The 17,714-nt window shown below is 47.4% G+C and overlaps 1 protein-coding gene across 1 annotated transcript in view; it reads right to left on the reverse strand.

Annotated features, from left to right (window-relative positions):
• Positions 1–5,629: 5,629 nt before the first annotated feature.
• CHSY1 (chondroitin sulfate synthase 1) overlaps positions 5,630–17,714 on the reverse strand; it is a 69,915-nt gene continuing 57,830 nt past the window's right edge. The window contains exon 3 of the mRNA XM_028122800.2: positions 5,630–8,603. Coding sequence (XP_027978601.1) covers positions 7,014–8,603 — 1,590 coding nt within the window. The 3' untranslated portion in view covers positions 5,630–7,013. The remainder of the gene's footprint in view (positions 8,604–17,714) is intronic.

Below are 17,714 nucleotides of genomic sequence, written 5' to 3' on the forward strand. Positions count from 1 at the left end.
GGCCCCAGGCCTTAACCAGCCCACAGCCAATACCACCTCCCAATCTAGTCGTGCGCTTTGGCTTCCAAGCACTACAGATGCCAAGTGACAATAAATTATAATTATGATATAATACCTAGTGAGTCCTCCAAACCTGCTGAGAACATAGGAGCGTGGTTGGTAGTTTCATCTTCGAACATTGAAAGGGAGGAGGGATGCCCGGTGCCTCTGGTCACGTCCACACCTCGCCCCACACCCCCACTGCCTTGTGAAGTCAGGAAAGAGCGTCGCTTATCTCAAGCCGGCCACGCCCCTTCCTGACCCCTGCCCTCCCGTCTCCCAGGACGGATGCCTGTGGCCCGGGAGCCGAGAAATGTACATTGTTCCCAAACAGGCCGTCTGTCTGGAACTTGCCTCTCTTCACTCCCTGACTCATCCATAAATCAATCCATCTGCCTTTTCTCTCACTTTGTAGTGACTCAGTGGTGCAGTCACAGAGTTGGGTTTGTGGGGCTGCCGTTCTCATGGGATGGTGTAACCAAGATTCTGTGTGCGATATTCCCCCTCATATTTCTTGAAGGTCATTGGGCTGAGTTCAAGTTTATTTTTAAAATGTTTTATTGGAATTGCTAGCAGGCACAAAATGTCAACGTTGACCACGTCAAATACCAAATGGCTTCCTGTTAAGTCAGAAATAGCCAAACACCAGGTCCCTCGGCCCTAGAGGTAGATGGCCCACTTCTGGAAATCTGATGGTCCAAGTACAAGACGGGCTGTGTGCCAACGAGGCTCACTGCAGCGTTATTCGGGATAGAATGTGGGGCGCTCGAGGTGGTTGACACTGGGAAAGTTCTCAACTCTACCAGAGAAGGCAGCCATTAATGATGATTTCAAAGGACCAAAAGAGGGGTTTTAAGTGTGCGGGAAAGGAGCAGGGAGCAAGTTGCTACGCTGCATGTTCACCACTGCATCAGACTCTAAATACGTCACCAAAACCCCAGAGGAATTCGCCAAAGTGGGAACAGGGTGGTGGAGGAGGAGGTCTTTCCTTCTTGACTCAACTTCCCAGTATGCATATTTTCATACTATGATTAATGACATTGTTATCCACAAGGGGAGACGGACTTAAAAAAATGCAAAATGCTTCCTTCCCAACTCCTTGAATGTGCATTTTAGGAAATTTCTAGCTTTCGGAGGGCATTTTGAGCCTATGGCTGAGAGTTCCCCTTTAGTTTTGTAACAGGAAGTGAGCCTCTGCCTAAAGAAAGACCTGAACTTAATTCAGAATTAATAAATGTGAAGGTCACTTTGAGATTTGGCTAAAAGGGTTTTCCTTTCTCCAGTGGGAACGTGTAGGTCGCATCGAGCCAGGCATGCGGTGTTGAGTCGTGGCACATCAGCAAGAGGAAAGGGAAGGTGGCAGCCCAGAGGCATCGCTGGCTTAATTGTGACAAACTGCTGGATGGAGAGAACGGTTTAGGTAGATTCCAGAGCTTGCCTAATATGCATTATTAAATGATTTGATCAATTTGTTATATTTTCTCATTAGAAATCAGTCAGGCATAACAACTCTTACTGTTTTAAAGAAAATGCAGCTAGAATGTTCTTTAAAGGACAAAATTTTGGTTTTGATTGTTGTAGTAAGACAGGAAAACCCTCATAACAGGGATAGAATAAATGGCAAATTAACGCATCAAGAAAGTATCTGACGACAGGCACCTAAGTGGTTTCACTGCCCTGATGACAAACCAGCCCCTAGTCTGGTTGGCCCTATGGTTTCTGGTTGGAGATTTTTATATTCCCACCGCCCCCCCTCTCTCCACCACCCCCCTACATCCCTGCAAAAAGCCCAAAACCCTGAAGCACAGCAAAACTAACAGGAGGAGGGTTTTTTCCCACTGGAAGTCATACAAAATGAGTTGCTGTAATCTGATCCCATGCATTGCAACATTGACACTTTCGCGGCGTTTACACTAAGTTTGACGAAGCCGATTTGGTATGAGCAGTCTTTTCCTTCAAGTGGAACAGAAGCCCATCCTTCGAGGGCTTGAAAAAGCACAGTGGGACCCACTGAGGTAGGCACAGCCCTGTGCGGCCACTTCAGCAGACAGACCCCTCCCTGCCGGCCCCCAGTCACAGGGGCACATAAGCTCCTTTGCAGCAGAGATTACAGCAATTTATACGCAGTAACACAGCCTAATCCCCCAGGGCGGGCGCCAGCGCAGGTGCAGGAGGGCTGGCACTCATTTCCCTCCACGACAAGAAAGCACAAGGAGAGAGGCTGAAATCTGGGGCCAGGGCGGAGCCCCGGGGCAGCTGAGAGAGTCCAGCCGGCAGGCAGTCCCGCAGGCGTTCACCTTCCAGGGGGACAGACCTTTTACTAAAAGGCAAGAGAGCCGGCGTCAGAATGCCTCTGAAAACCCACTAGTCCCCTTCACTGTTGTTCTCCAGGCGACCCTTCAAGGGCACAGGATTGAGGCAAAGTGGGACTGTCGTTGTGCTCAATCACACACGACAAACGGTCCACGTCCCCAGCGCGCGTTAGCCGTGTCCCCCGCACCCGCGGTCTGAGCAGCAGAGAGAGCACAAGTCCGCTGAGCCGGGGCTGAGGCTTGGTGAGCTTCGTGACGCGGACAGGTCTAAAAGCTGGGCAGGAAGGGAGCACAGGGACCGAGAGCTTGATCCGCTGGGCTGATGGAGTTCGGGGAGACTAGGGAAAGCCGTTTCGGAGGGTCAGGGCTACTTCCGTGCCCTGAACTCGGGAAGGGCCCCAGCTGTGGGTGCGCCAGCAGCACCTGCCCCTTCTGCTCTCAGCACCCAGTGGAAGGGAATGCGCCTCCCTCGCTCCTGGGCTGCCTACTTTGCAGCCAAGAGGGACTGTCACATGATGTGTACTTTGTCACCATGGCCCTGTCTCCAAACATCAAAGTCCTGGAATGCCAGGGCTCCATGTGCATACTGTGGCCTCATGTTGGCCCAGAACAGCAGTGCTGGGAAAGCGATCCCACCTCCCAGAGGGGAGGTACAATCAACGTCTGCCCCAGGAGACCGGGCTCTCCTGTGCCCACTCGGGCAGGGCTCCCACACGTGCACCCACGCACACCCACAAGCCCACTCGGCCCTGCCCTGCCCTCCAGAAACATGTTTGCCAAGTCCTCAGAGCATCAGGTCTCTCTGTCCTGCAGCAAGAGGCTCACCCGGGCCCTCGTGCCCAAGCAAATAAGCATGTGGTTCTCATTGGTGTAAATGAATTGTTTAAAATGCTACCAACCTAATTCACCTATGATTCACATCACCCCTTCCCCACCAGGCCACACAGACCTGGTGGTTCTTTGTGGGAGGGCCCCCAGGGCTGGATGGCTGGAGGGAGGAGGAAGGCTCCATTTCACACCTCTGTGCACCATTGTGACCTTCCCCCTTCCAACCATCCTCACTAGGAGTCTTCATTTTTAAGTACTGTTAACAGGAGCTATCTGGTTTGTGGGGCTATGGGCCATTTCAATACTTTTCTGTATTTAAAATACAGTAATGCACACTAAGTATAAAATAACAAACGAAACAAACAGCAGAACTAGAAAGCCCTCAGTTTTAGAAGAAGCAGCAATTATTTCCAGGTCACGAATGTGGGTGGGCCACGGGGCCACAGCTAATGCAGTGGCAGGGAAGTGGGCCACGTGGATATTCCACTGCAAGAAACACACAAGATGGGGAACCATGTGCTAACGGCAAGGCTGGGGACAGGGGAGGACACGGTCATTCTTGACAAGAGGGCTCAACATGCCCGGGTACCATGGGCAAGAGTCCAGTGAGGAAGACTATGATCACATGACTATAGAATTAAGTCCAGCTGTGTCACCTCTACACTGGAAGGGTCTGGGGTGACAGCAGAGTGGACAATGGGAGAGTTTCAGCTGGCTCCTGGAGGATCAGCCCAGTTGGCCAGCACAGTGGTGTGCAGAGAGAGTTCTAGACTGAGGTCCGAGCAGGAAAGACCCTGATGTCCCCACAAACTTGGAGCCCAGTTTGGTTGGAGGAGGTTCCTAAGGAGGGGACCTCTAGGGCCCGCTCTCTGGGCAGCAAGGCACTGGAACTGCCAATTTGGAAGAGCACTTTAGTAAGAGGGACCCTGGCTCCACTGGAAGAGGAGAGGCCAGGAGGAGAGTGAACCAGAAGGCCAGTGGGTGCAGACTCCAGGCATGGCACGACCAGGAGGGGAGGACCAGAAGGGGTCCAGCAGCCTATTTTTTTTTTTAAGATTTCATTTATTTGAGAGGGGGGAGGGAGGGAGGGAGGGAGAGAGGGAGAGGGAGAGAGAGAGAGAGAGAGAGAGAGAGAGAGAGAGAGAGAGAGAACGCAGGGGTGAAGAGGAGAGGGAGAGGGACAGACTGCCCGCTGAGCAGGGAGCCCTATGTGGGGCTCGACCCCGAGACCATGACCTGAGGTGAAGGCAGATGCTTAACCGACTGAGCCACCCAGGTGCCCCGCGGCAGCCTTTCTAAAGGCACAACCTTGAGGGAGGGAGGGCGGCACCTCCATAAACATCCACATGGGCATCAGGAAGAGGACCAGACTTGAGCAGGAGTGGGAGTAGGAAGGAAATGGTGAACTTTAACAAAGTGTCACCATGATGCTGGACAGACATTCAAGCTTGACAAGGTCACTGCTCATACAACCCCCATCAAAAATCCCGATCGTTCGCTATCATGATAGAGAATTTAAATTACTTTGTCATCAAGGTGCATACTTGTGCTCTTCCTGAGGAATAAAAATGTGCTTTCTTCCGAAGAAAAACTAAACATTCCCACAAAGTAAATGACAATTAGGCTGAATGACAGCAATTCCTACTGAGAGCACAATGTTATTATACTGGGTCGTAACTGTCATTACACGGTAAATACCTGTCCTGGGAGTGGGACTGGCTTCCACAAAGCTTGCTACCTTGACATCAAAGGTCTTACTTTTTTTGATTCTTCGATTACATAGCAACTGTACACAATTTATCCTGTAGTTAGATCTATCCCAAGACCCCGAGAATGTTCGTGCACACAGCCTCACGTGGGCACTTGTTAAAATGCACGTTCTACTGGGCCCAGTCAGTCCCACTCTGGGGCCAGGTAGGTGCACATGTACCAAGAAGCCAGATGAGGCTTAGAATGGGTTTGAAGACCCTTGTTCTAGGGAACACAGATCCAGCAAGCTGAAGAGGAACAAAAGTAAAATTCATTCGGGGGGCCGGGGGGGGCGCCTGGGTGGCTCAGTCGTTGAGCGTCTGCCTGCCTTCGGCTCAGGTCATGATCCCAGGGTCCTGGGATCGAGCCCCGCATCGGGCTCCCTGCTCAGCGGGAAGCCTGCTTCTCCCTCTCCCACTGCCCCTGCTTGTGTTCCCTCTCTCACTGTGTCTCTCTCTGTGTGTCAAATAAATAAATAAAATCTTTAAAAAAAAAATTCATTCTAGGGGACAATAGCGGAAGAGGCACTTGAAAGCTTCACATCACTCCCAAACTGCAGTCTACACAAAATATTCCCCTCAAATAACTTGGAAACCTTTAGAAATCAGTGTTTCAGAGTTTTACTCTCCAAATGTAATACAATTCTTTAGCTAAAACAGGAGTAATGAGACAAAATGGTCCTGAAAAGTACAATAGAAAAATACTGTTCACTGGTTTATTTTCCCAAATGAGCAACAGACTATTTACAAATAAGCAGATCTCCAACGATGTGTATTAAAATGGCAAGTCTATTACTGACTGAAATCTAAATGAAACAACAACAAAAAAAACCAACAATTTATTAAGGCACGTTGGATCTGTGAGTTGAAAACAAACGTTCTGGTGTCATGACAGACTGCATTTCACTTTTGTCCCCAAAGCATGCGAGCACCAAAATTGTCAAAGAACACTTAGTATTTAGTAAGACAGGAAGGAATGTAAAAATTGAGGAGGGAAAAAGCATTTTCAAAAGGAAATCTTTGGAGATCAGTTTACTGCAAATAAAAGAACACTAAACACACTCCTGATATACATAAATACTAATAACTAACAGGTACTGGAGAAACGGCAGAACTCTAAACAATGGATATTAAATAAATTAAAGGTATTTCGGATACAAAGAATAAAACAAAACAGTAATTAAGGAATGAAACCATCGCCACCAATAATGTAACGCAGACACGATGCAGTGAACAAAACCAAAATACGTTTTCCCCCAATGCTTCCATTAGGGCGGGTTTTTGTTCCTGTTTTAGCTTGTGTACATCAGATGTATTACAATAATTCTTCTTTGCCATTCTAAGTATTAATAATAGTTTACCCTTTAAAGAGAAGGGTCAGGAAGAGGGGGAAAAAAAATACCAAATCCTTCTTGGAATTTAATGCCAGGTCCGTTAAGCCGCACGAACGACCACAAGAACAGCCCACACATCTAAGGGTCCCTCTCCTCCCCTTGTTTTTAACTATGTGACCACGACGAGCACAAGTTTGGGGGAAAGAATCAACTCTGGAAAGCTCTCCTGACCGTGATGATACAGTTATTATCACATTTCCTTATTTTACAACTGGAACACGAAATGGCTTCAAAAAAAAAAAAAATAAATCGTCAAAAAAAAAAAAAGACGAAAGGTAGAATCTGTGCAATGTTAACAGTTACAACAAAACATTTACCAGGGTTACAGTGTTTTGTTACAATAATACTTTGCAGGAGCGTTCATGTTTTCAGCCAGAGGACTGTAGCAAGGGGGTGGGGGGTTCTGAAAAGGAAATGCGTAAAAAAACAAAACCAAACAACAAGAGTTTTGTTCATCAGGTACATTTCAAGTCATCATTAAGCAGGTCTGCTACACAACGTTCAGCAAGAAAATGTGTTCAAAGGCAAACATGATCACATTTTTGTTCAAAAAGCTCAATCATCAAGGAGTCCTTTGTAAGAAAATCATGTGTAAAATATATCCTTGTATGGACTTCAAAAACTGATCATACAAAAAACTTTTGAAAAATAAATTAGATAATTAAAAACATCTCTTCCAGCAGAGCTGGATGTTAGGCTGTCCTCACTGAGCCATTATTGCTGTTTTTACTGTAACTTGGGTCGTGTTTCTCCAGCCACATTTCAGCCAGCTGCTGTGTGGACCCATACGTGGATGCTTTGGACCCCAAGCACATTTTATACTGTTTAGGATCGAGATTGGGATCACAAAAGACAGGATGGTGGACATGGACCACTCCTACTTCTTGGCTCCTGAACGTCTTCAAACCTGCCTGGACAACCTTGTTGAAAAGGTCCACATCCTCGAGCCCCCAGCCTTGGATGGAAACGTCAAAGCCACCGACTCGGACAAGATCTCCCTTGTAAATGCAAGTAATGCCAAACCCATAGTTTCTCCAGAAGCCAGTCTTCTGAGTGAAGGCAAAATGGTTATCGCTGGGAACTTTCCCACTATAAACAATCTTTGGATCGTACTGGCTAAAGATGATTGGAAAATATATTTGTTGCCCCAGAACTGTGTTTGCTCGACACCGCTGAAGGAAGTCTGTGGTAAAGACGAGGTCCACGTCACAGAAAAAGAGCAAAGACTCATTGCTGAACTGGGAAGACCCCACTTCAAGGGCCAGAGCTCTGGAAAACTCCCCAGACACGGGCAGAATCTGCATGTCCGCTTTGGGGTACTTAACGCGGTAATCTCTCATGAGTTCAACCTGCTTGGCCTTGTCGGGGTTGGAGTCAGAATTGAAAAGCAGAACCACGAGCTTGACGTTCTGATTGGGAATGAGACACGTCTTCTCAAAGTTTCCCATAAATCTCGCAAACATGTCGAAACGCCCGGACAACGGAATCAGGATGTTTATCTTCTTCTCTTTGGGTTCCCTGCGCTCGTCCTTTGAACCGGGGAGCTGAAAGGGGACAAGCCTCTTCAGGGAGTTGGAGAGAAAGGACAGGGACCCGGACTCCTGATTGATTTTCCTGGCCAAGTCCCTGGCGTCCAGCTCCTCGTGCTCTGCAAACTGGATCCTGCTGAAGGTCTGCTGCAGGTACGCGTGTCTCCGCACGGGCACGGTCACCTTCTTCCCCTTGTGCCTCTTGTACAGCAGCAGCAGGTCCAGGATGTACTCGGCCCCGTACGTGGGGTTCACCCGGCGGTAGCCGTACTGTATCTCCTTGAAGTCGATGATGCGCCCTCTGGTCTTGGCGTTGGCATTGATCATCTCCATGACCTGCATGACAATGTCATCCAGGGCCTCCCTCTGAGCGGAGTCCATCCCTCTGCGAGGGGGCTGGCCCTCGGCGGCCGAGTACAAGTACTTCCCGGTCAGAAACTCCCATTCCAGAATCTCCTCCCGTTGGCGGGGCTGAAACCGCATGAAGGAAGGAGGGCTCCCCAGCTGCAGGTCTTCTTTGTGAATCTCGGTGTTGCTGTACCGGCCCATCAGGACGATCTCCCGGTGCAGCTGGATGGTGCGGTGGCGAAGGTCAGCGATCTTTCGGCTGAGCATGTAACTGTGCAGCCGGTACTGGTAGGGCGGGTTTTTGTTGGGGTGCAGGGTGATGGCTCGGTGGATTTTACTGTTATGGAGATCTCGAATGTACCCCTTTTTGTTCTGTTCATAATTCTCATAAAAAAGCTGCTGCATCTGTTAAGAGAAAATCAAACAAAAATGGCTATTTTAGTATTATGTGACTCTGTCCCTCTCTTCTTGCCTCTCCTTACACACCTGCATAGTCCTAAAAAAACAAAAACAAAAACAAAACCCTAAATACTAGAAATCTTCGCAAACGAGCCACAGCATACCAGAGGCCTTAGGGTAAAGCCCAATCTCCAGCAGTCCAATGAGATCAGAAGAAGAATAAATATCAACTACTTCAAGAAAGAAGACTCATCAATAACCAGAGTTGGCCAGTATTAATTCTGCAGGCAAACAGAATTATGAGAAAGTTTTCATACACAAAAAGTGTAATCTTGAGATCCCAGTGTCCCAAATCGGCGTAACTGGAAGAGAAGGCCACCCTGGGTCCCCACCAAGCCCATGTGAGGAACCCAAACAACAAAGTCCCCCCCGCCCCGAAGACTGGCACCCAACGGGAGCCGCTGCCTTTCTGGAACAGCAGGCCCTGCGGCTACCCCTGTCTAGGAATAAACTGCATCGACAGGGTGAAAAGGAAAACTCCACAAGTATGACCTGATGCAGGATTAATACCACTGCCGGTGAGCTAAAGAGAAAGGAAGAGGCTGGCCGTCTGGAAGGGCACGCTGTCGGTGAGACCAAGATGCTGCAAGGTCACTGCAAGTGCACACGTGAAAATCCTTTCAATGCCTGCTTGTTCCTCGTGTCAAGTGCACCCCCCCACAGCCTCTGTGCAGGCGGGGGTGGGGTGGGGGTCCCGTTTGCTCAGCACCGGGTCTCCGGCAGGCTCAGAATGTTGAGCTAAGAGGCAGGCAATGCAAAGGGGCTCATCATTCCACCAACTCACCCCTGTCCTATGATACAGGTCTGGGGGCAAGGAGGACAAAGGTTGGAGGCCCATCAGCCCAAACGGGGAATGTTCCCTCAAATCAGACAGGGAATGTACTTAGTTCCCCAGTACATCCGAGTGACGAGATGATGAGTGTCTACAACGCCTTCTAGAACGAAGAATAAAAACCTACAAAAAAACATCTTAATAACACTCGAAGTTGGTATGTGGTCGATGAGTCCTGTTTCATTTGTGGTTCGTTTTTGGGGTTTTGTTCATATGCTAAATACTAACTCTTGATAGGGTGATATGTATTTGAACCAAGCAGTTTCTCTGCCTTTGGAAAGTCTTATTTGTTACTTTTTTCTTTCCTGACACACGGCAATCACCATAACAGAAAAACACAGGTTAGCATTTTTACATCCCATTTTCTTCTGTACAATACTACAAGCTACCAATAAATAAAAGCCAGTAAGAGTAAAAAGAAGGGAACCACTTCCAAAGAATGAGAGAGAGAGAGAGAGAGAGAGAGAGAGAGAGGAAGGAAGGGAGGGAGGGAGGGAGGGAGGGAGGGAGAGGGTGAGGAATGCAGGCCGGGTTCTGTGCAAGGCCTCCACCCACATCCACTTGCTCACTTAATTCTCAGGGAGCTGCGAGTTGGGCGAACGCTGACCTTCTCGAACTCGGCTCTCCTCTCCTGGACGAGGTCTGTCCGCAGAGGAGGACTTAGCACGGAATGACAACATCTCGGAAGGGCCCTCACTCTTTTCAACTTTGCTTCCCACATGGTCTGTGACCAACACAGGACATGGGGACAAGGAATTAGCCACTGACATCATTTCCAAATCGTACAATTAATTAGCAAAGGCAAAGTTTAACAGAAGAGCAGAAGCAGAGCACATGCAACCTTGGAGCACACCCGTGCCAGGAGGCCGCGGGCCGACGCAGGGTGCTTCTGACCGGCGTGCACCCAGCACGGGCACCCAGCACAGGCTGCGCTCGCCCCTGTGAGCCACGGTAAGCTGCACCATGGCTGGAAGCAAAGCAGGGGTCTGGGGCCTGCTTAGTGGGGAAAGCGTGAAGCAAGGGAGGCCTGAGCTCCTCCAAGGCCCGGCTCAAGGCCACAGAGTGGGCGAGGAGAAACACTACATTAACCTAAACGCCCGAGGCAGGGGCTGGCCTAGGACCCTGATCATTTGCCTTTCTTTTCATATGGGTTACAACAAAAAAGAGGCTTCCGGAATTTCCTGCCCAGTGTGTTCCCGTTCATCTTCTAGCGTAGCCAGGCTGCATCCTGGGCACCAACTGCACCGCATGGGGACAGAAGTGTCCTGTGAGGCTGCCAAGCCAGGAAAAATGAATCCTGTCCACAAGGTCCTAAGGACATGAAGCAAGCACAGCCTGTCCAGCCCTCCCCCCTCACCGCTGCGTGCCCCAGCCGGAGCCTGGAGGCCCTTCCAGTTTTCGCAAGGTCAGCCTTCATGATGTGCACCCTACAGCGGGCGTGCCATCCGAGCCTGAGGACGCCATCCGTGGGGGGGGGGGGGGGGGGACGCAAAGACCACAGCAGTGCTCCTTCCATCACAGCCAAGTCAACAGCAGCCAGGGCTCCAGGGCTGGGAACAAGTGAAATAACGACCGCCGTGCAGGACGATGGGAAGCTACGTCATCACTTCGTATACGTTTGTTATAATACATATTAGTTCCATTTTGTCCACTTACAACTTCCAAATTTCTTTTTTTTTTAAAGATTTATTTATTTGAGAAAGAGAGAATGAGAGACAGAGAGCACGAGAGGGAAAAGGGTCAGAGGGAGAAGCAGGCTCCCCGCTGAGCAGGGAGCCTGATGTGGGACTCGATCCCGGGACTCCAGGATCATGACCTGAGCCGAAGGCAGTCGCTTAACCGACTGAGCCACCCAGGCGCCCTACAACTTCCAAATTTCTAACAGTGGACATGAAGAACCATGACTTGTTTGAAAGGTCCCTCTGTTTCCAGTGAACACACTGAATCTTACAGGTTGCTTCTCCCAAAATTAGGTCAGAACAGCCTGAAAGCAGGAGGTGCTCTCTCCTGCCCCACCCCACCCCCCACCCCCCAACCCCCTGCAGAGAGCCAGCACCACCCAGCCCAGCCGGGAGGGGGCTTCCCGACCGGGCTCCCTGCAGAATTCTGTTGTTCTTCCCTCAGGGCCCTTCGGCACAGTAGCAAGAATGGTCTTCTTAAAATACAAATTGGAGGCCTGTGGCTAAAAATGAAGTGGTAGAACCCACATGATTCTCTCTTCCCAAATATCTCTTTGAAGAGAAGAAAGAAAGAAAAAAGGAATAAACTCACAAGGACCAAGAGAATCGGAGAGGCGGCACAGGGAGGGGGTAAGAGATGCCCCCAAATTCGGAGGAAATGCACTTGAGCAAAGGAAGAGGACGTCTATGGCCCTTCAGAACCCCAGGAAAGGTGCTATGAAAGGCAGGGGTGAGGCCCAGTACCGCGCCCAGTGGGACTGGATGACCGTGGAGCAGTGACACCCCCTCATCCCCTCCCGACATGGCCAGGGGACACTCCCCTCTCCCCAACACAGGAGTGGGGTAAGGAGGGTGGCAGCAGATGTCCAGCATCTTCAAGGACGTGCTCCGAGTTACTCTGCCATTTAGATGATGGGGGTGTTGCCAAAATTCATATAGGACTGCCTCCCAATTGTAACTAGATCAGGACGGGCAAGTAGCAAATACTGGAGGTTTCTTAACATGATCATATCATTTATGGCAGTTATTCCTGAATATAACTGTCTACAGGTCCTTTCCCCTCACTTCTCTTGCGTTAGTTCACTGGTAAGCACGTAAACCTGAACTTCATTTTCTCCAGAAATGCAATCTGAACACCTGGGTAGGGGTGAGATCAAGGCCGACAGCTGGAGGGAAACGAATGTCTGAAGAGGAGGGTTCCCAGCCCTTTTCCCAACTAGTCCCAAAATACTTACCCTCCACTGTCCATCCCGAGTAGGAGACTGGGTCCACTACACAGTGCCATACATAGCTAGAGTCCTCCCACAGAAAGCACCAGCCAAATGGCTGGATCACTACAGCAAAGATACTGGTTTAAGAAATCTTGCCTTACAGAGCTTCCAGTTAGCTTTTTCACTGCTGTAGTCTTCGGTGAGGATCAACAGCCAAGGACCGTCAGGCAGCTGAAAGACTGTTCCAATGGGAGAGATGGAGACAAAGAGACAAAAGCTTGCTGGAAAGAGAAACAATGTAGTGAACAGAAGGAAAACTCAACAAGAGAAACAAAAGACAAACCTAGAAGGCATCCACACAGAAGATAATACACCCATGCAACAAAAACTGAATACTGTTAGAAAATCAGAAAACCGAAAAAGCTCTTGAAAATAAACATAAAATAGCAACACAAAAGAGAAGAGTTTGAAGATAAAGTTGAAGAATATCCCAGAAAACAGAAACGACAACAAAACCAGAAAACAGAAAAGTATTCATTCCATAGCGAGAAAGCACACCGGGGAGAAAATAACAATATAGAAAATGGGTTCAGAATGAAAGGACCAGTTGCCTGAATCAAACCCCAACTACTTGGTACAAAGAACACAAATTCAGAACACAGAGAAAGCAATCTGAAAACTTCCAAAGACGAGAAAAAAAGGCCATCTAGAAATAAGTGGCGGGAGTGAAAATTATTCCCAACGTACAATTCTCCTCCCAAGCAAATGATCCATCAAGTAGGTGGGCAGAAGAGATGTTTTCAAGCAGTCGAGCACTGTCTCACCTCATACTCAGTCTTTCCCAGCTATGAAAGGATGTGCCCTTCTAGAACGAGGGAATCTATCTGGAAGGATCATCACACAGCATCCTGGAAACAAGGGGTATGGCAGAGAAGAAAGGGAGCCCCAGAAAGATAGTGCCAGGAAGTCTCATAAGGAGAGTATAGCGGGCTGGGTGTCTGTGCCCCCCAAATTCACATGCTGAGGCGCTCTCAATGTGAGGGTGTGGAGTGGCCTATGGGAGGGGACGGAGTTTAGAGGAAATTGTGAGGGTGGGGCTGCCATGGTGGGATGGGGGCCCAGAGGAGGGCTTCCATGAAGGGCCCAGAGCGCACTCTCCCCCACCCCCCCGACGGCAGGACACAGCAAGAAAGCAGGTCTGTAAACCAGGGAGAGAGTCCTCACCAGACCCTGACTCTACCAACACCTCCATCTGGGACTTCCGGCCCCCAGCACTGTGAGGAATGCATGTCTGCTGCTTCAGCCACCCAGGCGACAGTATTTTTGTTCTGGCGGCCCCAACAGACAGAGGAGACAGAGCGCTCTGGAGAGCAGGCTGAGGGAACCAGTGCACACACGTTCGCTACCTTAGTATCTTCAGAGTCGAGCTCATGCCTGACACAAGACACTCAGCAGGTATTTGGTAAATTTATGATGCACCGTAAAGTCTTCATGCACAGCAGGTATCAAGAAATTGTTGCATGACTTCAATGCAGAAGAGCGCGGTGGATGAGGACTGACAGGCAGGATACACTTGGTAACTAATATACCGGGGCAGGGCTGGGCTCCTCTGGCTAGCATGCATTTTTAAGTGTAAAAATCAGCAGTATATTTGAGGAAAAATAAAGATCCTTCCAGACAAAGGATGTAGTTATTTGTCCTTTACTCCCTAGAAAACCAAATACCTAACTGCACCTCTTACTCTCGGGGATCAAAACCCTACCCACGGAGAGCGAGCGCCTAGGGAAGTCCCGTGGAGTGCACGGTCTTCCACGCATGACTGGTTCTTCTCACACGCGCACCAGGACACCACACCCCCAAACCTTTTCAGGACTACGTTTCTTAACATCTTTTAGAGGCTGTCTGTGGCCATGACCTTCATCATGACTGACGTCTAGGTAAGCTTTACCTGAAATACAGCGTGTGTGTGCTCAAGGCATAAACAGCAAGAAAAGAAAATTGTTGACATTGACTAACGGCGTTTTATGGAAGCCTTATAAAACTCCCTGGAACCATAACAGACCAAGACTTTGAACTATAGTAAAGTTGTCGTAGGCACCTTCTGGCTAACCTCTACAAGTCCGAATGAATATGCTGTCATATCCTTTTTTTTTTAAAATGAAGAAATCTTTTGCAAGATGAGAGAGAGGGGCAGAGAGCGCGCAGGCGACAGCATGGGTGTTTGGGGGACAGCACTTATTTTGTTAAAAATAAGGCCAAGTCTATGTCCAGACTAGCTGGTGCCCTTCCCCTCCTGCATCACCCTAATATTACTACAAAATAAACATTTTAGATAAGGAAGCCACGTACCTGACAGACTGGGTGGAATATACACCTGTTATGATCCTAAGAAAAATCTCAGTGAATGCCAGTGAAGAGCTCCTTTTCTAAAAGGGCAAATGCAGACATAGGTGCTGTACAGGTGAGGAAACAGAATGTCTACAGGGGAGGCTGTGCCCCTCCACCTAAGGGGACTAATGGTGACATTAATACCCTGCCCAGATCGGTTTCTACTGGTACCTTTTGGTCATTCAGCACATTTACCAATCTCTCTGTCAACTTCTATACAAAAACTTATTATATATGGCTCTGGTGGAAAGGTCAGGAAACTTTTTCTTTTTACCCTCAGTGCGGTGGGAGAAGAGAGGAAGGGGGAAATGCAGATTTCAGGGAAACTTTTTTTTTTATATATTGAGTTACAAGCACCCTCAGAATTAAGAAGAGGGAATATAAAGTGTAATTCAAAACAAAAATTTCAATGAGACAGACATTAAGGCCAAGTTAGGGACAAATGATCCAGGAACCATCTGTGGTTCCTGCAACGGAGGTGGGGAGGGAAACGCCAGAAGGGAAGGCTGGGCGCTGGTCCCAGTGGTCAGACTTCCCTCTCCCCACCCCAATGGGCCGGGCCCTTGGAGAGCTCACAACACCTTCCCCAACCGCCATCTATCCCCCTCCACTTTTACCCCAATCACCTTTTCCACCTGTTCACATCAAGTGATCTTAGTGCTTTTGGATCTCATTTCTCCCTTTGTAGTATTGTAGGCATTTGCTTTTGCTTTTCAAATCCTTTGCAAAGTTCTCAAATTATCTTTGTTTTTATCTTGACTGGTTCCTAGTTTCCTTGCTACTATTTGGACTTTGCCTACCTTTTTTCCCCCCCTTTAAAGATGCCTGTTGCATTTAAGAAGGTATGTATGCTGTAGGTGAGAGGAAATTGGACCATTCTGCTCTTGGGCACTTGAATGAGAAACAGCTGGATCGTTATGCGGAACATCTACGTCTTCTATCCATTATACCTCTTTTCTCCATATTATGGCCAATTTTCTGTTCACTACAATGTTCTCCATTAAGCAAGTAAGATGCAGGTAAGATTTAACTTCTGGACTCCGGGCAATTTCCTGGATTCAAGAGGAATGAAGTCCTCTACCCTTAAGATATATAACTGCATGACTAAAGTAAGTGTTTAGCAAGTTAAAGGTAATAGAAATAAAACTACTATTTCCCTAGGGGATGGTATAGATATAACAATGTAAAATAAACATTAAGAAATAAGACTACAAGGAGACATTTATTGCCTTTATGCTACTAGTAAGTTTTGTAAGACCTTGGAGGAGTCACTTGAATTTGTTGGATCTCAAGTTTTCTCGTTTATAAAATGACTATATTGTACAGGAGGTTCCTTCAACATGAAGACTTCTAAGATCTTATGTAATCTTACGTGCTAATTTTATAAAACTTATGTTTTAGAAAAAAGTCTTATGTGCTAGTTTTATAAAACAGTCACATATAATTCTAAAGTCACGCCCTGACGTTCTTCTACCCATCCCCCCTGATATGGTCGAAGGTACAGTATTCGAATGTTACAGGCTTCTACCTTCACTGAGTCAAACTGTATTTGGAGCATTAGAAGAGAACACCACATTGCAACCAGTTAACTGTTTCCATCTTATAAAAACAAACCTCCAATTCCGCTATAAATAAAAATAGTTAAGGATAGGAAATTCATAATAGTTCATTTTAGTAATTCCATGTGGTAGCAAATACTTTTTGTTATAAAGAATATTTTGAATACTATCAAATTTAAATTTTAAGAGGACTTCATTATTTTAAAGTATTTCAATAATCTATAATTTGGCACATTCTTTCAAAGAATATTATAAAATGGAAAGTTAAAAAGTACCGCAGAAGAAAACACTAAATCGGTGCGCATACGGGTTATTTCATAATCACAAGGTCATTCCTTGGCTTAAAAACACTCAAGGAAGCCTTTTAAGATGCATACAATAGCCCTGTGATTTCACTTAATTTCCAGTGTCCGTAGAACAGCCCCTAATCTTTGTTCTAAAACGTACCCCCATAACACCGGAATCCGGAAAAGCCATCTCCTGCACTGCGACATGCTTCAGGACTGTGACTCATGCTATGGTAAATCTGAGAGGGGCTAATAAATATCAAGGTCACGCTATTCCCAGGAACTTCCAGCCCAGCTGGGAATAACCGACACCGAATCTTCAAGTAATGAGTATAGTCTACAGTCTGCATTAGCAAATGTCCTTGGCGATGCAATGAAGGCCAACATTCTCTTTAAGTCAGGGTTCTTCCCGGTAACTGTTTACATTCATGTACATCATTAAATAGGTCTTTCAGCCACATCGACAGAGAGTCACTACTCCAGATCGATAGCTATTTCTTAATACTGATTTGTGCAGCATTTCAGTTCTTTGCAGAGGACTTTTCTTACCCTTTTGTGCTGAAAATGGTTCAAAGAAAATACGGGTTGCCTAACTGTCAAGAGACCATAACTGGTAATAGTTTCAAAATAACCTTATTCACAAATATTTAAATTAACATTCTCATATACCTAGAGGTAGGGTTTCCAGAGAATTTGTTGTCTGGAGCAGGACCTTCTGAGATGAAAGAGAAAATGTGTTGATCATTAGGCCAAGATCACCAGCGTACACTGACCTGGCCCTGGCTCTCAGAGGACATATGGTCACTACAATCCCATATTAGGTCTCTCTCCTAATTCGTTTTGTATAGGCTTTGCTGATTTTCATCCAATTAAGTTCAAGGATTAGGTGCTTTGTATTTTAAAGAGTCCATTCAAAAAAGCAGATTTTTCATGGGAATTACACTGGGCCTCTGGTGGTAAAAAATGAGAGCTGTGTGTATGTGTCTCAAACCATTAGTGTCGAATTCTGAAATCGAAATGCCTTTTTGAGAAGTCAGACGCACTTCAAAAGAACTGAGAATTAAGCTTGGCAAAGTAGAGCAAAAACTGTTGGTAGTAATC

The sequence above is a fragment of the Eumetopias jubatus genome, unplaced genomic scaffold (genome assembly GCF_037043125.1).
Source record: "Eumetopias jubatus isolate StellerSeaLion01/CBP00866 unplaced genomic scaffold, mEumJub1_p1.0 scaffold_7, whole genome shotgun sequence".
Taxonomy (NCBI): domain Eukaryota; kingdom Metazoa; phylum Chordata; class Mammalia; order Carnivora; family Otariidae; genus Eumetopias; species Eumetopias jubatus.